Source organism: Mercurialis annua, linkage group LG4, assembly GCF_937616625.2.
Source record: "Mercurialis annua linkage group LG4, ddMerAnnu1.2, whole genome shotgun sequence".
Lineage (NCBI taxonomy): Eukaryota > Viridiplantae > Streptophyta > Magnoliopsida > Malpighiales > Euphorbiaceae > Mercurialis > Mercurialis annua.
The window spans coordinates 26,373,896-26,393,563 of record NC_065573.1 but is presented as its reverse complement, the minus strand read 5'-3'; the positions used below and the strand labels follow the sequence as shown (position 1 = coordinate 26,393,563).

The following is a 19,668-nucleotide window of genomic DNA, read 5'->3' as shown; positions in this document are numbered from 1 at the left end:
TTGAAAGGTTAAATTAATAATAAACAATTCTTTTAATGTGCAATAGAATAAAAAATAACTAAAAAGATAATGTAGGTCAGAAAAGTATAATCTAAAAGTTGAATTATATATTTTTTTAATTATTTTTTATGCGCTTCATAGCGTTTAAATACGCGTGTTTAATAACATTAGACAAAGAAAGATTGAAAGTACGGTTAAATAGAAAAAAAGAAAAACGATTTACATGTGCGTTAGAAAAAAATTTAGTTAAAAAAGTAAAAATGACATTATGGAGTTATATATGAATGGTCAATTTAATATAAAAAATTTAATCTAATGCATAAAACAACCGAAAATTAAAATCAATTGGATTTGATTCACTGAAATCATGGACAATTCACTAGATTGAGTACATTAGCTGAATAGCTCCATTACATGACTTGATCGACCTAAAATTAAGAGCCAACAAAAATCAAAATTAGTTCAAAACTACTATTAATAGAAAAACTACAAATCATCTTCCAAGTAATCTTCAGACTCCTCTTCTGCAATTGTCTCAAGAACAGCAGGAGAATTACAAATCTTGTGGCGAGAAATGAAAAGAGTGGGTGTAACTTCACTCCAATAACTCAAATCTTTAACTGTCTTCGCCATTAATTTCAAGAAACAGATGATTATTCCGAATTTCTTGACTTGCAAGTAATGAACTTTCTTGGGATTTTGATGCTGCTGTTTCAAGAAAGAAAGCTTAGTATGAGTTGGCTATGGAGGTTAATTTGCTGATCGTTTTATAAGATTGGACGGAATGGAGTGGAGTGGGTGAAACACTATCAATTAAATGTTACATATATAATGGAAGTTGGGTGGAGAGTGAAAATTGAAGGTAAATTATTACATGTGGGAAATATGGTGATGGAGTGAGCAATTAGAGGACACATGTACGGTGTTGGCATGTTAACGTGTAAAGGCACTCACCACTCACTTTCCTCACCGTATATTTGAAACGTGTGAGGTGGGGACTAGGAGATTTTTTTTCTGTTCAAGCCCTTTATGTACCACCCATACTAATTAAATTAAAATATGTACTTATAATTTAAATTTATATATTTGGTTCGATATATATTCTTGAGTTTTTTTTATATATAATTAAAAAGAGGCAGTGACTGTAAGAAGAATTGATCCACGATTTATGCCAATGATCTCTAACTCAGTTAGCTAAGAGTGAGGCATCAAGTCCAAAGGGGCGTGGGTTCGAATCCCCTCATGGACAAAAGAAGATGAAGATATTGAAGATATTTGGAGGAAGGTACGAAGCGTCAGAAGCAAGCGGCTGCGACATCGTCCGCCATGTTTGCCGAATTCGGAATAGCAATGTATTTAACGTAAACGATGTAGATGACGTGAATGGCGTTTAAATTTATAAACAGTAGTATATCTATAATTTGTTTGTAATAGTGTAGTTCTATCTCTGTTAACAAAAAAAAATCCACGATTTAATAATTTGATGTTCAACGCTAATATTAAATTATCGCTCATTAGTATACTATTTGATTATTTTTATATGCAAGTGATATGGATATCACTGTATTATCATATCAGTATCATAACACTGTAGAAAAAAATAATTTTTTATTAAAAAAGTAGTGTCTGATTATCTTATGAATATCAATGTATTATCATATCGGTATCATAAGATTATACGAGTATAATAAAGTTATGATAATACAATGATACGATAATGATAATAGTATGATAAAGCTTTTATGATAATAAAATGATATTCTTATGATAACAGTATGATAATATGATACCTACATGAAAAGAAATTATAGAAAAATTATGATAACGAGATGATAATTTGAAGATATATATAGAATTATAAGGTTTTATGATAATAAAATGATAAAGTTATGATAAAAAAAAACAATTACAGAAAAATTATAATAACGAGATGATAATATGATAATACCTACATGATAACGAAGAAAATTATAATTATTTCAAAACTGAGACTAAATGCATAAATCTAGAAAAAACGTGGAGTAATTTCTAAAAAAAATTCCATTTTGAGGTAAAAAAAAAATTATTTTCACCTTATGAGGTAAATACGTAAACAACACAATTTTATTTTTGTGTAATTTTTTATATAAGCCCAAAACAATTCAGCCCGAGATCGCATATATAAAACATAAGAGCCGAATTTGGATAGCAAATATAGAGTTTGGACTAGGCTCCGGCCGAACTTGAGTTTGATGTAAAAAAAAAGTGGCAGCTTCGAATAAATCATATACTAACTCTTTTTCTCTCTAGAAATATAGAAAAAAGGGGTAAAATACTAAAGTGTGGCATGTCCGATCCAATCTCATCCCACAAACAAGTCTACTTAGCATCGATTCAATATTTTTGTTATTACGCAATTTACTATTTATACATAACCATCATCGAAATTTAATTGATAAAAAATATTTCCACATCTATAGTCATAACTCGTTTATCAAATATATAATAATTTTATAATTTTGGTCTATTATATTTTTGACTTTGTTACAATATTATACGCCATATGTACAAGACTCTGGGAAATAAACATGGATATGTTTAGGAACATTTTGAAAAATAATAAACCGAAATGAAGTTAAATATAATATGTTACATTTCGTGATTCAATATTTATTTTTCAAACAACGGGAAGTTATCCGATCAATTTATATTAAATTTTATTTTTACGGCAAATAGATAATAAATCACTTGTCCGAGTTCGTATAATTAAATTTGGTGTATTTTAATAATTTACTATAATTTTTTTAAATAAGTCAAATAGCAACCACGTTTATATTTTCAAGGTAGCATAAAAGCAGCGAGTAAAAAAAGGGTCAATCCGGTTTTTAAATTTGTGACTCGGGGCCAGATAATTCATTTTTAGTCATTGTGACCTATTCAGGACAATATTTTATATTTTTAGATCAATTAAGGATAAAATTGTGCAATCTTAATAACTTTAGGGACCTTAATAATTTATACCATCCTTAATTGACTTTAAAATTTGAAATAGTGTCCTTAATTGACCTAAAAGTAGAAAGTATTACTCTTAACTGGTTGAAATGGATGAGAGTGAATTATTTGACCCTGAATCATAAATGTAGGGACCGGATTAACCTTTTATCCAAAAGGAAAATATTGTGATATAAACAAAATTATATTAACACTAACATAAAATATAAAATACAAATATATTCATAATTACTTTTCACGTGTTCTAAAAATACATAAGTGAATGAAATTGAACTTATTTTACAGATTATGATAATTACTCATATTTTATTATTCCTTTCGTCCATTTTTAGTTGTTGTTTTATGTAAATATTTTTGTCCATCAATAGTTGTCACTTTAGGATTTCTATGTGACTTTTACAATAGTATTCCAAATTTCACCTTCTTATTAAATCACGTCATTAAATAGTAATTCAATTTTTAAAGATAAATTATCCAATAGTGGGTTAATAATTCTATTTTCAAAACTATATTTTTCAATACCGGAGTTTAAAAATAGGATTATAATAGTCTTTTTGTTTATAATTCAAGATAAAAAAAAACTTTCTTAATTTTAATAATTTAATCTAAGGCGACAACTAAAAATTGTCGGAGGGAGTATTAATAAGGATATGATAGAGTAAATAACAAAATTGAAGGTGCATTACATGACATGATTGATCTCCATATAAATATACACTAATATTAAACTTCTATGAAGAACCATCTTTCCAATCTTCACTCTCCTCTTCTTGAATAGTTTCTAAGACATGAGAATTAAAAGTGATCTTGTGGCAAGTAATGAAAATAGTTGGTGCAATTTCGTTTCAAAAGCTCAAATTCTTCATCTCTTCGTCCATTTCAAGAGATTTGAGAATGAAAGTGGGATCTACCCTTTTATTTAAGCCTTGATCATGAAGTGTAAAGAAGCCGACATAATAGTGTCAAGAACTATTTAGTAATATAATATTGGGTTAATTACATATAAAATCACCACCTTTACACGAAATTGCAAAAATAATACGACTTTTAAAACGTATCAATTCAGGGCAACCTTATATAGCAATTTTTAAAAATCGTGATTAAAATAAAATTTCGTGTAAAGTTTGTGATGTTTTTATGAAATTAATCTGTTTAAAATTAATATAGTAAGGAATTTATTCACCGCTGACTTCCCTAACTAATTATATAAACTTTTGGAACAATAAATTGGGGACTGTTTCATATCAAAATAAGGTAATAGTGTGCTTTTTGTTTTTAAGGCGATGACACACAATTTACGGTAGATATATTCAAATGAATTTAAGGGGGTCATGTTTACAATTTACATCGTTTATTGTGAAATGAATGGCATAAATTGATTTGATTAAAATTATAAATTTTTAATGTACACACGACATAAATTGATTTGATTAAAATTAAAAAAATTAATCTATATTGTTTATTTTATAATAAACAGTGCAGATCGTGAACATGATTCTTCAAATTCGAAATGAATTTGAGAATCCCAATCCGGCTGGCAATTGGGTCCATAAGAAAGCCATATGCAAAATTTAGAAGCTCTAGTTGGGAAAAATATAATTCCAGCTTATGTCTATATACCACTGGGCTAGCAATGAGTTACTTTGAATTTGCAAGGTTTACTCCAACTTCAGTTTTGATAATATTTTCCAGTGACAACAAAAACCACCACATAAAAAATATTAAAAAATAAAAGAATCTTTAAATACAGTTTTTTTTAGCATCGAATAAGAAAATAAAAATAAATCAAAACTAAAAATTAATTTAAAATATACTCTGTATAAATAACTGATCAACTTAAAACCTTAAATATTTAAAGTGAGACTAGTGGAACTTCAACTAACGCCAATATGTAGTTGGAGAGCCACATGTATAATAAAAGGGACATTTGCCCATATTAATTTTAAAAAAATAAACTAAATAAAGCATTTTAATAAATTTTAATTTTTACATATTATATAATAAATATTATATTGTGCCCTCTTAATTTTAATTCTTAACTACGCCATTTTACATATATCTGTTGAATTTGAAGTGTCAAATGCATGTCTATCTCATTACATATAGACTAAATCATTGAAAAATGTCCCATCTTTTTTATTTTTTTGTTAATGATCCAAATTTTTTAATTTTTTAATTTTAGATCATTTTTAAATTTTAAATTTCAATTATAGCTATTTGTTTAAATTGGAATAAAGAAAATATTCAAATATAGCCTTAGCATTGTTTCACATTTAAAAATTGTAATGATAAAAGAGCAAATTAGAACAATATGAAACAATATGGACGAATTTTATTCCACTCAAATTTAAACAAATGGCTACAATTAAAACTGAAATGTATGTTAAAATTGACGATTTTGAAATTTGGACCATAAATGGAAAAAAAATCGAAAAAGATAGAATATTTTGAATGATTAAGCCTAACATATAGTCAAATATTTTAGTTATTCGAATGGAAATTGTTTAAAAAAAAAGAATTCTACATCGTTTAATTATAATTATAGAAGTTCTAATACAATATTAAATAATCAATCAATTGAAATTCCAACTATAATTTTATTATCCATAATAGATAGTGTTGTAAAAGATATACAAAGATAGATTCTTAATTCTCACTTGATTAAGATATCTTCTTCAAAAAAAAAAACTCCAAATTCAAGAACTTGTAACAAAAAAACACAAAAAACTAAATTACAAAAATTACAGCTTTGGCTCTACAAATTATGAATCTTCATCATATTCTAGGGTTTCCTCTTCAGGAATAGTCTCCAAACAAGGTGAATTTGAGGGCTTGTAAGGGTAAATAATAGGAGGTGGAGCTACTTCAACCCAAATCACCATCTTTTTCCCCATTGGAGTTGGAGACAGATGGTAACACATAATTCCTCAAATCAATTCAAATTTTGAATATAAATATGTATGTATTAAAAAGAAAAGAATTTATTTTGTTTTGATAATTAAGAATAGAAAATTGTATATGCAAGAACTAGAAATGTTATGCCTTTTATAGGCAATGCCCCATAAATATCACAAATCAATTAACAGAAAACAACAAAATTGGAAAAATTAATAAATTAAAATAAATAGACGGTTGCATGGTGCTCCATGTGTCTATGGACAAGTGTAAAATAGCTGATGGGTTTATATATTATCTATCAATCATTGGAAAATTCCAGAAAATTCATCTTGGGATTTTTTTGAGAGATATCATTGTTATGTCCTTCACCTAAAACTACCGGTCGTTTTCTGTTTCTTCTTCGGTGAATAAAGAACCAACAGCAAATGCAGTTTAAATTCTGTAATAGTTATAAATTATCAAAAAAGAATCTTTAACAGTTATACAGTGTCAATTTACTTTTTTATTATTATATTACCATGGTCTATCTAAACGGATTCCAACATTATGTGACAACACATTTAAACCTTTGATATTCAAATTAACTCCGTTCGAGCCGGGTAGGCCTCTTGCGGGAGGTAAACTTAACCTCATATTTTAAACGGATGCATACATGACTATAATTCGAACCCGCAAACTCATTTAAGTTAGGAAAGCGCCTTACAGACTCACTTGCTACTAGGGTTATAGTGTCAATTTATTTAATAGGTGTTTGATTCAGCTTTTCAAAATAATTTTTATTTTTAGCTTTCACTTCATAAAAAGCTCAGCGTTTGCTGAAAAATATATAACAACTGGTTTTAGCTTTTTACGTCTCTAACAACCGATAGCTATTGTTATTTTATTATGACTTAGATCAAATTACTTCTATTAAGATATTTACTTTTATAATATGTAAAATTATTTAAGTTATTTTACGATGATCTAATTATTTACAAATAAATAAAATTAATTATTTACATTATAATAGCGAAAATTAATTATCACATTTTTTAAATAAAAAACTATTAAGTACATTATTTTTATTAGAAAAATCATTTTAATTATATTTCATTAAATATAATATAATTTATTTATAATATAAAAAAAAATTATTACTTCCTCCGTCCCAATAGAGTTGTCCACTTTGAGAATATTTTTTGTCCCAAAAACTCTTGTCCAATTTCAAAAATTAACTAACTTTTACACTCAGTTTTCCTATATTACCCATATTTAAAATCTATTAATTTATAAATTGAAAGTAAATTGTAAGTGGACCCTATATTAAATAGGGATATGATAAGAAAAATAAGGAGAATTTTATAAAACCCATAAACAATAATTGTTTTTCTTAAATTGTGTGATAAAGGTAAAGTGGACAACTCTATTAGAACGGAAAGAGTATATCATTCAAAGTCATTAAACATATCAACAGCAACAATAAATCAAATTTTACTAAATAAGTATACTTTTAAGCTATCAACAACACATGAACCAAAGAGACCATTAATGTTGGTATTTCTTTTGAAAGACTTCTTTTATGTGACACATGTAAATAAGTTACACTGGAATGCAATGAGTAATGGACCAATTTATTCCCTAAACTTGGCACAAAATATTAAATAATCTCGCAATACCGGATTAAAGGGCCTCAGAACTATGCAAAACCGGATCGGTTTCATTCTTTTGATTAAAAAAGAGAGTGGAATAGTCTAATTTTAAAAATAAACACTAATTAACTCTAATTAATCTTAATTAAAACACTAATTAATCCTTTTTAATTTAAAATCTAATTAACATAAAATTAAGGGCTTTTTCTATCTATTTCACTAATAAAATTTAACTACTCTCATAATTAATTAAATTTTCCGAATTAACAACTAACTCTACTTAATTAATCCTAATCTATCTTCTTCTTTCACAATAACTACTGAATAACCCTACCACCGCCGACCGAAAACTCCGCATACTCCACCACTGCCGGACCCAGACCCAGTGAGTCTGATCCATCCCCAGGCAGACCTAGATGGGTCTGCCGTTTTTTTTTCACGGCATAGCCATTTAGGTCTGCCTTCTTCGATGAAGGAGAAAGAGATCCAGATGGGTCTGCCGTCTCTGAGGCAGACCTAGAGGTGGCCGGTGGGAGCGATGGTGGCGGAGTAGCGGCGGCGGCAGACATGTGGCTGGTTGGAGAAGATGAAGTTATGGAATTTAGGGTTTCTAATGTTTATGATAGTTGAAAAAAGTTAAAAGATCCTTCAGTTTTTATTTTAAAATTAATTTAATTTTTAAAGTATTAAAATGTAGTAGTTATAAAAGTATATTAAATGTCAATTTTATGAATGAAATAAATACTAAAGACTATTTTAAGCTTTTAACCATCTAAAATCACCTAAAGCCATCTAAAACCGGAGAGTGCGTTCACTCTCTAAGGTGAGAGTGGAGAAGGGGGTATTTGATACGTTTTTGCATAATTTTAGGGTGCTTGATCCATTTTCGCGAGGTTTGGCGTATTTGATCCTTCGTGCCAAGTTCAGGGGGCTTTTGAACCTTCTCGGAACGCAATCTATACACTTTCGTAAGAAATATGGAAGCAAGAAATTTGTCAAATAAGCAACTGTTAGAAATATTATACAGCAAACTTGTTGAAGAATTGCGGGGCTAGTCCATGTATTCAATACACTCCTTGACGAGTAAAATCTTAATTATAAGTGTGGAATGTGGAGATTTAATAGAACGGTTTCTTTTTCAATGTTGTTCTTACTTGCTAATATTCAAAACTGATCAACAAAGAGAGAAAGATGCCCTGTATACTGCTCATGTTGCAAATTTACTCGGACCTGTAATTACTCAAACTTGTAATTGGTATTACAATAATTTTGAATTTTCCTATTCACTCTAATTTAAAACTCTTCTTATTTGCTTTAATTAAAGAATTTTCCTGTGACGGGTGTTGAGGAGGCTAGAGCCTCATTTCGGGAACGTACATTGCAACTATTGGAGAAACCACTAGACATTAGATTTGAAACGTCTTGAGAGATGCTTTGAAGAAATTCTGTATCATATGAATGCATCGAGAGTTCATTAGAAGATAACTTTAAGCCAAACTAATTTGTCTAAAATTAACTTTATGAATAGAAAAGGAGGGGTGTTTATGCATAGGCTTAATATATTAGTTAACCTCTAAACTTTACCACTTTGTTCCATGCAAACTCTAAAATAAGGTTGAAATCAAATTTTTTGATTACCTAAAAATTCCGCCTAAAATACAAGTCAAGTTAGTGGCTTATCATCAACATGTTTCATATTTTAATGTTTTCATGTTAGAGTCTGACTCGCACATCTAAGTAACATTCGGAAAAAAGACTCAATTGAAGAAAAAAATAAGACGGGTACAAAAATGCAAAATTGAAGATGGAGAGCAAATAAAAAAAATGGATATAGTATAGTAACCCCAAAATAAGTTAAGCTAAAATTGAAGACCAGTAAGGAAGTGCCTCAAAAGGGTGTGGCACAGCCATTCCACTACTTGGTCCAAACTCGACCAATGATTTCTTGTTTCAAGCCCGGTATAAGCCCGAGCCCAAATATCGTGGGCAGGCTCAAGGCTGTCATTTTTAGTAATTGTTTACAGCAGTACTATATGAGCAATACCAACCACTGATCTGCAACACTGGATATGCCAATGCCAAATTAACACATACAAGACTCACTACCACGAGCGTCTCATCAATAAAGCCACAATTTGCCAACAGTTCTTTAACATAAACTTCATCAATTCACCAGCTTACTAACGAATTATCACTGAAATGCTGAAATTACAAAATCCTAATGTAAAAATCCACCTAATAGCCCATTAGCAAACTGCATTCCAACACAAGGAAAAAGAAGTTACAAGACATCAGGCCATTTAAGAAAACTAGGATAACCCCAAAGCTCCTCCTCTCTCAAGACTCGAACACAGACCATAAACATGACTATAACAGGAGGGGGAAAATACACTAACTATTGCTAAAATAACAAACTAGCATCAAGAATCTTGAACAATCATCAACCTCAACATAATCTTGAATAATCATTAACCTGAACTACTAATACACGTACCATTGCATAACACCGCTTATATAACAAACTAATCCAAAACATATTAACTTCGACAAGCAGAAACCTTATTTTGATACACAATCAATCAACACATACTAAACAATGTATAAGCAAGACTTGAGCAATAGCAATTCATATCAAATGCCCGACATTTAATCACTGCCAATTTAAAAGCACGGAACATTAATCAACGAATGCAGCATTAATCAACATTACCAAAACAAGCATTATCCAAAACCACTAGCATATAAATGCTTAACCTTACATTCTCCTCATTCATATAAAATCTTCAAAGACCTTGCTAAATACCCATTAAATAAAAAGCAAAACTGGTAATAAACAGAAATGAAAAATAAAAAGAAGCAAACATTTTCGTTTCCGATAATCTTCATAAGTTCAATCAAAATCTAATCAAGAGGAACTTCAATCTCACCATCAGTAATTTCCTGCTGAAGATCTTTAGGATTCTTACCATCAACGGTACACCCAACAGAAACACAAGTACCCAAAATCTCCTTAATAGTGCCACTCAAATCTTTAGCCATCGATCTGGGTTTCATTATTTTAGCAATCTCGATGACATCATCAAGTGAAATATTCCCACTGTGCTTAATATTCTTTGTTTTCTTACGGTCACGCTCCGGCTCCTTCAATGACTTGATCACCAGCGCTGCGGCTGACGGCACCACCGATACTTTCGCCTGACGGTTTTGGACGGTCAGTTTAACGGTGACACGTAAGCCCTTCCAGTCTTTAGCTGTTTCTTTAGCTATATCTTCTCCGATTTTCTTGGGTGAGAGACCCAGAGGACCGATCTTGGGTGCTAGAGATGATGCGGCGCCGACTTCTCCTCCGGTTACCCGAACGAAGACGTCGACTACCTGACTTGGGTCGAACTTTGGTGGCATTTTTAGGGTTTTTGGTGGTTCTGATATTTAGGGTTTGGGTGGCGCAGTGGAGTAGAAGAACTGTGCCCGTGAGAAATTGTTTTTAGTTATAAAATGGGGAATTAGGGTTCTTGGAAGGTTGGAAAGGAGATGACGGTTTTGTCCTGAGGGTTTTGGGCTTTGATTTGATTTTCTTATGTTACATTTGGGCTTTTGTTGTATTTCTAGGACTGGAACTATGGACAGGCTTTTTTAGATATTGTTCTTGGAATGTACCCTCCTAATAGTTTCATAAAATATGGTTCTTTTAATTATAATATTATAATTTCTCTATTTTATCCTAGTTATAATTAAGTTTGGTTTTATAAAAAAATATTAAATATTTTTTAAAAAATAAATTAAATAATATTTGAAGTACTTTCTCTATTTTTTATAATTGTCATTTTTATTCAAAAAATATAAGTTTTTTTTTTGAAAAAATACTTGTAAATTAAAAGCTTCAATAATAGATTCTAAAAATATTCATATTTTTGTCTTTTAGTTTAATTAGTGTAATTGAGAAGATATTTATTAATATGTAAAAAAAATATATAGTATTTGTGAAGTTGTTTAGTCATTTAAATAAAGTTTTAATAATTTTTTTAATATGTGTGTTTTGTAAAAATGAACAGTTAAAAGAAAACAGAGGAGTGTAAAATTAAATTAATGACTTTCAAATTTAATAAGTATATTTTTAAAATATTTAAATAAAAATAATATTATATATAAAGATAATATAGGAACAAATAAAATAAAAGACTTAATAGGCCTATTATTTTGTGATATATGAAATTGATAAATAAATTTACTATTTTGAAAAGGAGGAATTATTATTTCTGAAAGAAAACATTCTATTAAAATAACATATGGTCTGTCTGTTACTAATAATAAAAGACTTAGGCCTCGTTTTGTTCGTAATTATACATTTTCCGGAAAATAACTTTTCGGTAAGTTAATTACTTAGGAATTTAATTAGTAGGGAAGTAGGGAATATTCTACTTGTTTTGTTTTTCAAGAGAAGTTACTTTTTTATTTTTATACATTAAATTATAAATGAATTTATTTTGTGATTTTCTTAATAGGCCTATTATTTTGTGATACGTGTATTTTGAGAAGGACAAAATATTAATTAACTGGAAAAAAAATATGTTATTGTCAATTTCATCATAAGTATATTATAAACGGTGGGAGGATAAATTTAAAAGTTAACTAATACAATAATAAAAAATTATTTTGTGTTAATTGAATAATACATGCAAATTTAAGACAAGTCGATATTTAAGGAAAAAAATTAAAAAAAAGTGACATAGTTTTTTTTTTTTCCAAAAACTAAAATTTCCATTGATGATAATGAAAATTATAAATATGAACGGTTTCTCAACAAATTGAAAGAACTATTCTAACATAATGATGAAACCTGCTAATACAGTCATCGAATAGACTTTTTCAACCATCAAAAGATTACTCAAATACATATTTGATTCAAATAATGAAAATACGATCTCAAAACCGCTTGAATCTTGAAGCTTCAAACTTTCAAGTCTTATCTTCAATAGATCATAGTATGATATGCTTGATCCATTAAATCATGATTTTCCGATCTTCATCTTCAATAGATCTCACAAAAATAGATTAAACACATTTAAAAAAAACTTCATTCAAACACAAGAAAAATTCTAATAGAACGATTTATTTAATAAAAAAAATATAATAGCGATAAGTAATAACTTGGGCGGAGAGAAGATGATTTTCCAATTAAGATCGGAAATCATCTTCTCCCACCTTTTGAAAAATCAAGATGAGAGATAGAGATGGCAATGAGGCGGGGTGGAGACGGGGAAGCCATCCCCATCCCCATCCCTGCGTCTATGGGGAATCCCCATCCCTGTCCCCATTTAATTAATGGGGATATAATCATCCCCGTCCCCATCCCCATGGATTCCCCATTTCCATGGAGATCTCCGTTTCCCGTACAATTAAATATAATTTATAAATAATTTTATTATTAAGATATTTAAAAGAAATTAATCATACAAAATACTGTTATCTTTTATAATATTATATATTTATAACTACATAGAAGCTAATAGAAAAAAGGCCTAATCACTCAAAAAACCCTCACCTTTAAACTTCTTTTCAATTCCACCCCGACGTTGAAAATTTGTCAATTTTACCCACTTTTGAATTTTCCGTTTTCAATTGTACCCCAATATTTTAATTTTTGTTAATTTTTTTTTACTTAAATGATGAAATCATTCAATTAATTAAGTCTAAACATGAAATTAAATTCTTTTTTATTCAAAAAAGTACAAATAAGTCCTTTATTTTTAAAAACTAACCAAAAACCATAATCAAATTAACACTAATTTAAATTCTTAATTAATTTAACTAAATTTAAATAAATTTTAAAAATATACAATCAATATATGCGAGACATGAAGAATGTTTTAAACAAATTTCCAAACGCAAAAGACGTTAATTTAATTTTTCAGGGTACAATTGAAACACAACAATGCAAAATAGGGTAAAATTGCAAATTTTCAACGTCAGGGTATGATTGAAAAGGGGCTAAAAGGTCGGGGTTTTTTAAGACATCAGGCCTAAAAAAAATAAGTTAAATTATTTAAAATTATAAATAACATACTAAAATTTATAATATAATATAAATATGTATAAATATAAATCGGGTCCCGAGGGGGAGGGGGATGGGGACTATACTCCCCGTCCCGTTTCCATCTCTGTAGTTGAGGAATGATTTTTCTCATCCCCGTATCCATGGGGGGTAATTGGTGGGGATTTCCCGTCTCATTAGGGGCGGGTGCCCACGGAGAATGGAAAATCCCCTTTCCATTACCATCCCTAATGAGAGAAAAGTTTTTAGAGAGAAGGGGGAAGTTTTTTAGAGAGAGAAAAACTAGAAAGTTTAAATTAATGAAATGAAATAATATTTTAAATTGAGAAAAAAATATTATTCAAAAACATTTTTGCACATGACATCAACAATTTGCGTAATTAAAATGATTTTCGGTTTGAAGTAGGGACTCCTTAATAAATGGACATTACATGTATAAAAAGTCCAATATTGAATATTCACATGTTACATGAATTTTAATTACTAAAGAATCACTCACGTTACTTCTGCCTATCTATCACATTTTATATTAACACGGATTTATAAAACATGGAATCAAACTAAAAAGAAAGGCTGCTATAATTATAAAGGGCTGACCACATAGTTTAACTCTTGAGTTTATATTTTTATATCCGTTTAACCTTTAAACTTAACATTTCCCTTATCAACTTTCATTTTTTGTCATATTCATCCACATAACCGTTGTATTTAAAAAACAAAGCGCAAAACGGCGCTGTTTTATATTTAAAACGGCGCCGTTTCACATTCCGTAGATAAATATGCCAAAAAAAAGCTGGTGATTTTTTATGCCAAAAAAATTATATTAAATACTAAAGACATATGAAAGTTGGTGTTTTTTTATACAATTAAGTCTGTATTGAATGATGAAATTATGTATAAAAAATCTATATCTGCATTTTTTTTATAAAAGAGTAAATGAACTAAATAAATCAATTAAGTTAGTTATTGATAAATATATAGCTCCCAGGTCTCAAAAATTTTAACTCTAAAAACACATAACTCTCATCCACAATTAAGCTTATAAATAATCAAATCACAAAATTCAATTATTCAGTTTGAGTTGCGACAACCATTCAACACTTGATTCAATACTTCTCAGGACAATATGTTATATGCTTGTCATATTGACCAATTACTAAGTCACGTGTTTGTTATGTCTTAATATATGCATTCCAATTTTATTTCGAATCTTAATTTTTATCTGTTTCTTTGCTTTTAACTTTCCAGTTTGACTTAATATTTAGGTGTTAACGATAATATTTTGATAAATTAATAAACTTAACACTGATAAATCTCATGAGTTGAACCATCTTTCAGATCTCGATCTTTTGATCTGATGAAAGTTATATTATGCGTCAAAGATTAGAAGAAATATTATCAGTTGTTATAAAAAGCAGGTCCTAACACAGTTAGGTGGCGACTCCCATTCTAGAACCGGGCACAAAATTTCTAAACTTAAGCGAACATAGCGGATTCGAACGCACATGCTTTCATATATACATGTACATGTGTGTATATATATATATATATATATATATATATATATATATATATATATATATATATATATATAGACACACCCACACACAAAAAAAAACCTATTCAATACGCTAACTAATATCTAGTTAATATATATATTTTAAATTAATATAATCAAATGACAAAACTCCTAAATAATCATAAAACTTCATACTTCCAAAAACTAATAAACTTAAAGTCATGATTGTAAATTATAAATTTATAAAATGTGTTATATATATATATATATATATATATATAAAACAACGAATTTAACAAGTTTATAATTTCAATTCATATAAACTCAACTCGATTATGTTTGATTATTTTGCGTGGTTTCATATCGTATAAACAAGTGTTATCTGACTTTTTGAAAGCAAGAATCCTGCCCAAAGTGAAGAGAAGTCGGAAATGCGTCGTGGTTATCTGGTTGATCGGTACTAAAAAAAGTCGTTGGTAAAAGAAAACGGGGTGCTTGATTCTACGACCACATAATAATTGCGCTATGTCAGTTTATAATAAATTAATGAATATTTGCGGTGGAAATAATATTTCAAACAACATGTTTAAGTAGGTTAGAGTGATTCCTTGGACACCTTCACATCTACATTTACTTATTTCAAACACGTATACACAAACAAGTTTAAATTATGCTATCTAAACTGAGAATGTTGTTTCTTATACTACTTTTATAGATAGGTATCCCTGTGGATAGAGATAAAGATATGGATCCATCTACTCACTATTTCCATTTTTTTCTCCATTCAACTACTTGTATTGAAAACAACTGGTGTATCTACTTTAATGAAACTCTTGTTCCGGACCATTAAAGAAAAAGATTCGGGTAAATATACAGTTTTTGGGAATGAAAAAAAGCGATATGCTAGTATTTTAGCTTAAATTCGTTGACTCCTGATATTCAATCAAATTTTTTTTATGCTTATTTTCTTATCACTAACCAAAACATGATAAGCGCCTAATTGGGTTGTTATACAAATAACACTACACAATTATTATACTATATTATATAATTATTCCATATAAACAGGTTGCATCCGACCAATAAATTATATTTCAGATGTTATAAGCTCTATTAGGTTTTCAAATCGATTTTTCTCACAAATGCTCACCTCCTCTTAATTGTAAGAAGGGATGTGTCGGAGCTCTTCCTGCCTCAAATTAGATTCATTATTGTTGAACTTGTCATTTTCAAAACATAGCCGCGTCATACTTAAATATGGACAAAATATTTAATTTAAAAATAATTTCAAAGCAGAAATGATACCGTACATGACGTGTCGATATGGACAATGATCAATCTTATACTATTGAACAAATCTTGATCCTGATGGGAGTGGACCCCATAATTAAGACTAATACATTAGGTAGCCCCTACCTACCAATGAATTTTAGAAGCAGTTTGATTATAACACCTGATTGGACCACGTGTCAATTTTATAACTTAAATGGATAAATTCAATTCTATCCTCTATTTTTTTTTATTCTATCGGCAGGCAATTATATTGATCTTCATCGCTATAAATAATCCCGATAATTTTTGAAAATTCAATAATAGGATAGTTAAAAAAAGTTTAATAAATTCAAAAATTAAAAATTATCATAATGTCAACTTTAATAATTTGATTTTAAATATATCTATATAAATTTTACTTTATATATATAAAAATACTATTAAAATATTTTAAAGTTTAATTTTGCATGAATTTTTTTATGATATGATTAAGTTGGTTAATATAATAATCTAGACCCCATTACTATACCGATCTTAATATAGTAGTAGTAAAAAATTAGTAAAAATATATAATTATATTCATATCCTGTAAAGAGGTTGCACGTATAATTTTGGTTAATTAAGTGATTGTCCAAGGTGTCACTCTAAAGAACTTTTTTTATTTGAATTTGAGGTATACTAATATGCGGGTACTCTTAACATTCCTTTATATGGTGAAACAAATGGATGTTGTAATAAAATAGAAAAGGAAAATAAACAACAAGGAACAAAACTAGAAATTTCGCATTCCTTATCCATATGATTTTCCAGAATAACCATTTAGATATGGCCACGTATAATTGGGTACTACTATATTGTAATGAATAATGGCTTAATACATAGTTTGACCCCTGAACTTGTACTCTTTTACCCATCTAACCCCCAAACTTAACGTCTCACCTATTGAACCCCTGAACTTGTTAAATAACCCGATTTGACCCCCGAACTTGATAAATATGTAAACATTGAACCCCTCCGTACACAATTTCTTCTAGAATGTCTCAAGTGACAGGTGGACACGAAGGGTTCAATATTTACATATTAAATTTATCAAGTTCAGGGGTCAAATCGGATTATTTAACAAGCTCAGAGGTTCGATAGGTGAGACGTTAAATTTAGAGATTAGATGGGTAAAAGGGTATAAGTTCAGGGGTCAAACTATGTATTAAGCCAATGAATATTATTATGATATATAGTTTAATAAAAAAATTCTAAGTATTTTCTTAATCACAGTCTTAGACCTAGAGAATTAAATATGCATTGCTATTTGGCACAATTTTTCTTAAATCAGTTTTAAAAATATATTTATTAAGTTTTTCAGTTTTGTATTTTTTATAAATATATTTATTGAAATCAATTTTAGAATTCTACTAAAAAAATGGAAATAATTCATAAAAAAAAGAGAATTATTTACTTTTAGAGTTACTGATGAAAATGTAAAATGTGCACTAGTTTCGTGGCTATCTGAATGATTTTTTTATTAAAATAAAATTATATTAAAATTATCATTGAAGTACATTATAAATTAACTGATTTAAAATATTCAAAAACAATTAAACCTAACAATTGATATATCTAAATAAAACGAAACAGGCATTAATTTTTTTAAAAGAAAAAATGTGTACATATGATATGAGATATTTAATAATACTAATTTTATTTATCAAATTTTCTTTTGACTATTAAATGAAAGAAAAATGCCAAACTTGTAAGTAATACCCATATCAAAATTAATAAAAGTATAGGAGACCAAATATGTGGTTTTGCTTGTTCTTAATAATATTAAAAGGATATTATCAAAACAAATATTATTAAAATATAAGTATACATACTTAAGTTTCATAAATTAAAAATAATGAGAGCACATGGTAAGAGAAATGAGGTTGCTTGCATTACATAATTTCTTAATAATGAAACTTGTGATATTACACAAAGAAAAAGAGAGCTTATCCATTACACAACTATAAAGATGCAATTGCAATTCAACTATTGGAGCTCAATCTCTACTCATCTTTTTTCAAAACAAGATAATATCACACTTCTCTCTCTAAAAACTCAAACCCTATCTCTCTCTCTCTCCTCTTCTTGATTTCAAAGTTCATTTTTCTCTTTGTCAATTTGCTTGATGATCAACATGGCATCCAAGAAAATGTTTGCGCATGCAAAAAGAGCTTCCAGCAGCTACATTTTTGTAAACCCAGAAGCTGAAACTAGTCAAGTAATTTCCCATTCTGACGATCTTTTTGATTTTGATGAAGCTGATCTTTGGAGTAATAATAATAATAATAACAATTCTAGTGGTGCTGCAGTTTCTCGTCAATTTGAGGTCAAGAAAAAGCTACCGAGAAAAGGTAGCAGCGGCGGCGGTGGAGGTGGTGGTGGTGGTAGGAACATGGTGATGGCTAGAACTCCGGTGAGCTGTGCTTCCTCACTTCCGGTGAACGTTCCAGATTGGTCAAAGATTTATCGGGTCGTTGATCACAGAGGTCATAATGATAATGATAATAATCTTGATGATCAAGAAAGTGATTATGAGCTTGATCTTGGTGATCATGGCGGCGTCCACGGCGGTGGCGGTGGTGATCATGATATTAGGGTTCCGATACATGAATATTTAGCTAGAAGAAGAGGTGCTTCATTTTCTGTTCATGAAGGAATAGGAAGAACATTGAAAGGGAGGGATTTAAGGCAGGTGAGAAATGCGATTTGGAAGCAAGTTGGTTTTGAAGATTAATACTAATTGATTAGCAGAAGAAATAATTATTAGATAGCTATTGGAGAGAGTTATTTAATTAAGGATTGATCTTGATGATGATCATGCATTTTCTTGGATAGGTTTGTTTGTAATCTTGTTATTATCTTTTTATTTGTTTTAATTAGTTAGGTGGTTAATTAATTATCTAATTAATCAATTATGTCTCTCTTCTGGTTAAGGATGTTTTGAATGTATAATCAGAGGATGACTGCTTTTTCTATTGATTTTTTAGATGTTCAAAGTTTGTATTAATTAATTAGAAAATCAGATTAATGATAAAGAATTTCACTAATCTCTTTTCTTGTTCTAGTTTTTTTATTATTATTATTATTTTGTTGTTTTAATTTGGACTGTTGGTGGGTGGGGTTGGCAAGAAAGCTATAGACTAGCTAGAAGAATTCTTCAAGTATAATTTATTGCTCTTCTTGAATTATAATAATAAAGGAATAATTCATTTTCTATACTCATTTTTCCGTTTCTAATTTTATTTTATAAAATTGTTTTAAAATGAATA

General features: G+C 29.0%; 2 protein-coding genes across 2 annotated transcripts; one reads left to right on the top strand and one right to left on the bottom strand.

The window, feature by feature from the left end:
* Positions 1-10,194: 10,194 nt before the first annotated feature.
* On the bottom strand, positions 10,195-11,021 carry LOC126679226 (60S ribosomal protein L12). The gene has a single exon (XM_050374213.2). It carries the CDS (start codon positions 10,917-10,919, stop codon positions 10,419-10,421), a length of 501 nt encoding a protein of 166 aa, XP_050230170.1. The 5' UTR covers positions 10,920-11,021; the 3' UTR covers positions 10,195-10,418.
* Positions 11,022-18,374: 7,353 nt separating this feature from the next.
* On the top strand, positions 18,375-19,446 carry LOC126676504 (protein S40-5-like). The gene has a single exon (XM_050370722.1). The coding sequence runs from the start codon at positions 18,525-18,527 to the stop codon at positions 19,131-19,133; it is 609 nt and encodes a 202-aa protein (XP_050226679.1). The 5' UTR covers positions 18,375-18,524; the 3' UTR covers positions 19,134-19,446.
* Positions 19,447-19,668: the final 222 nt, after the last annotated feature.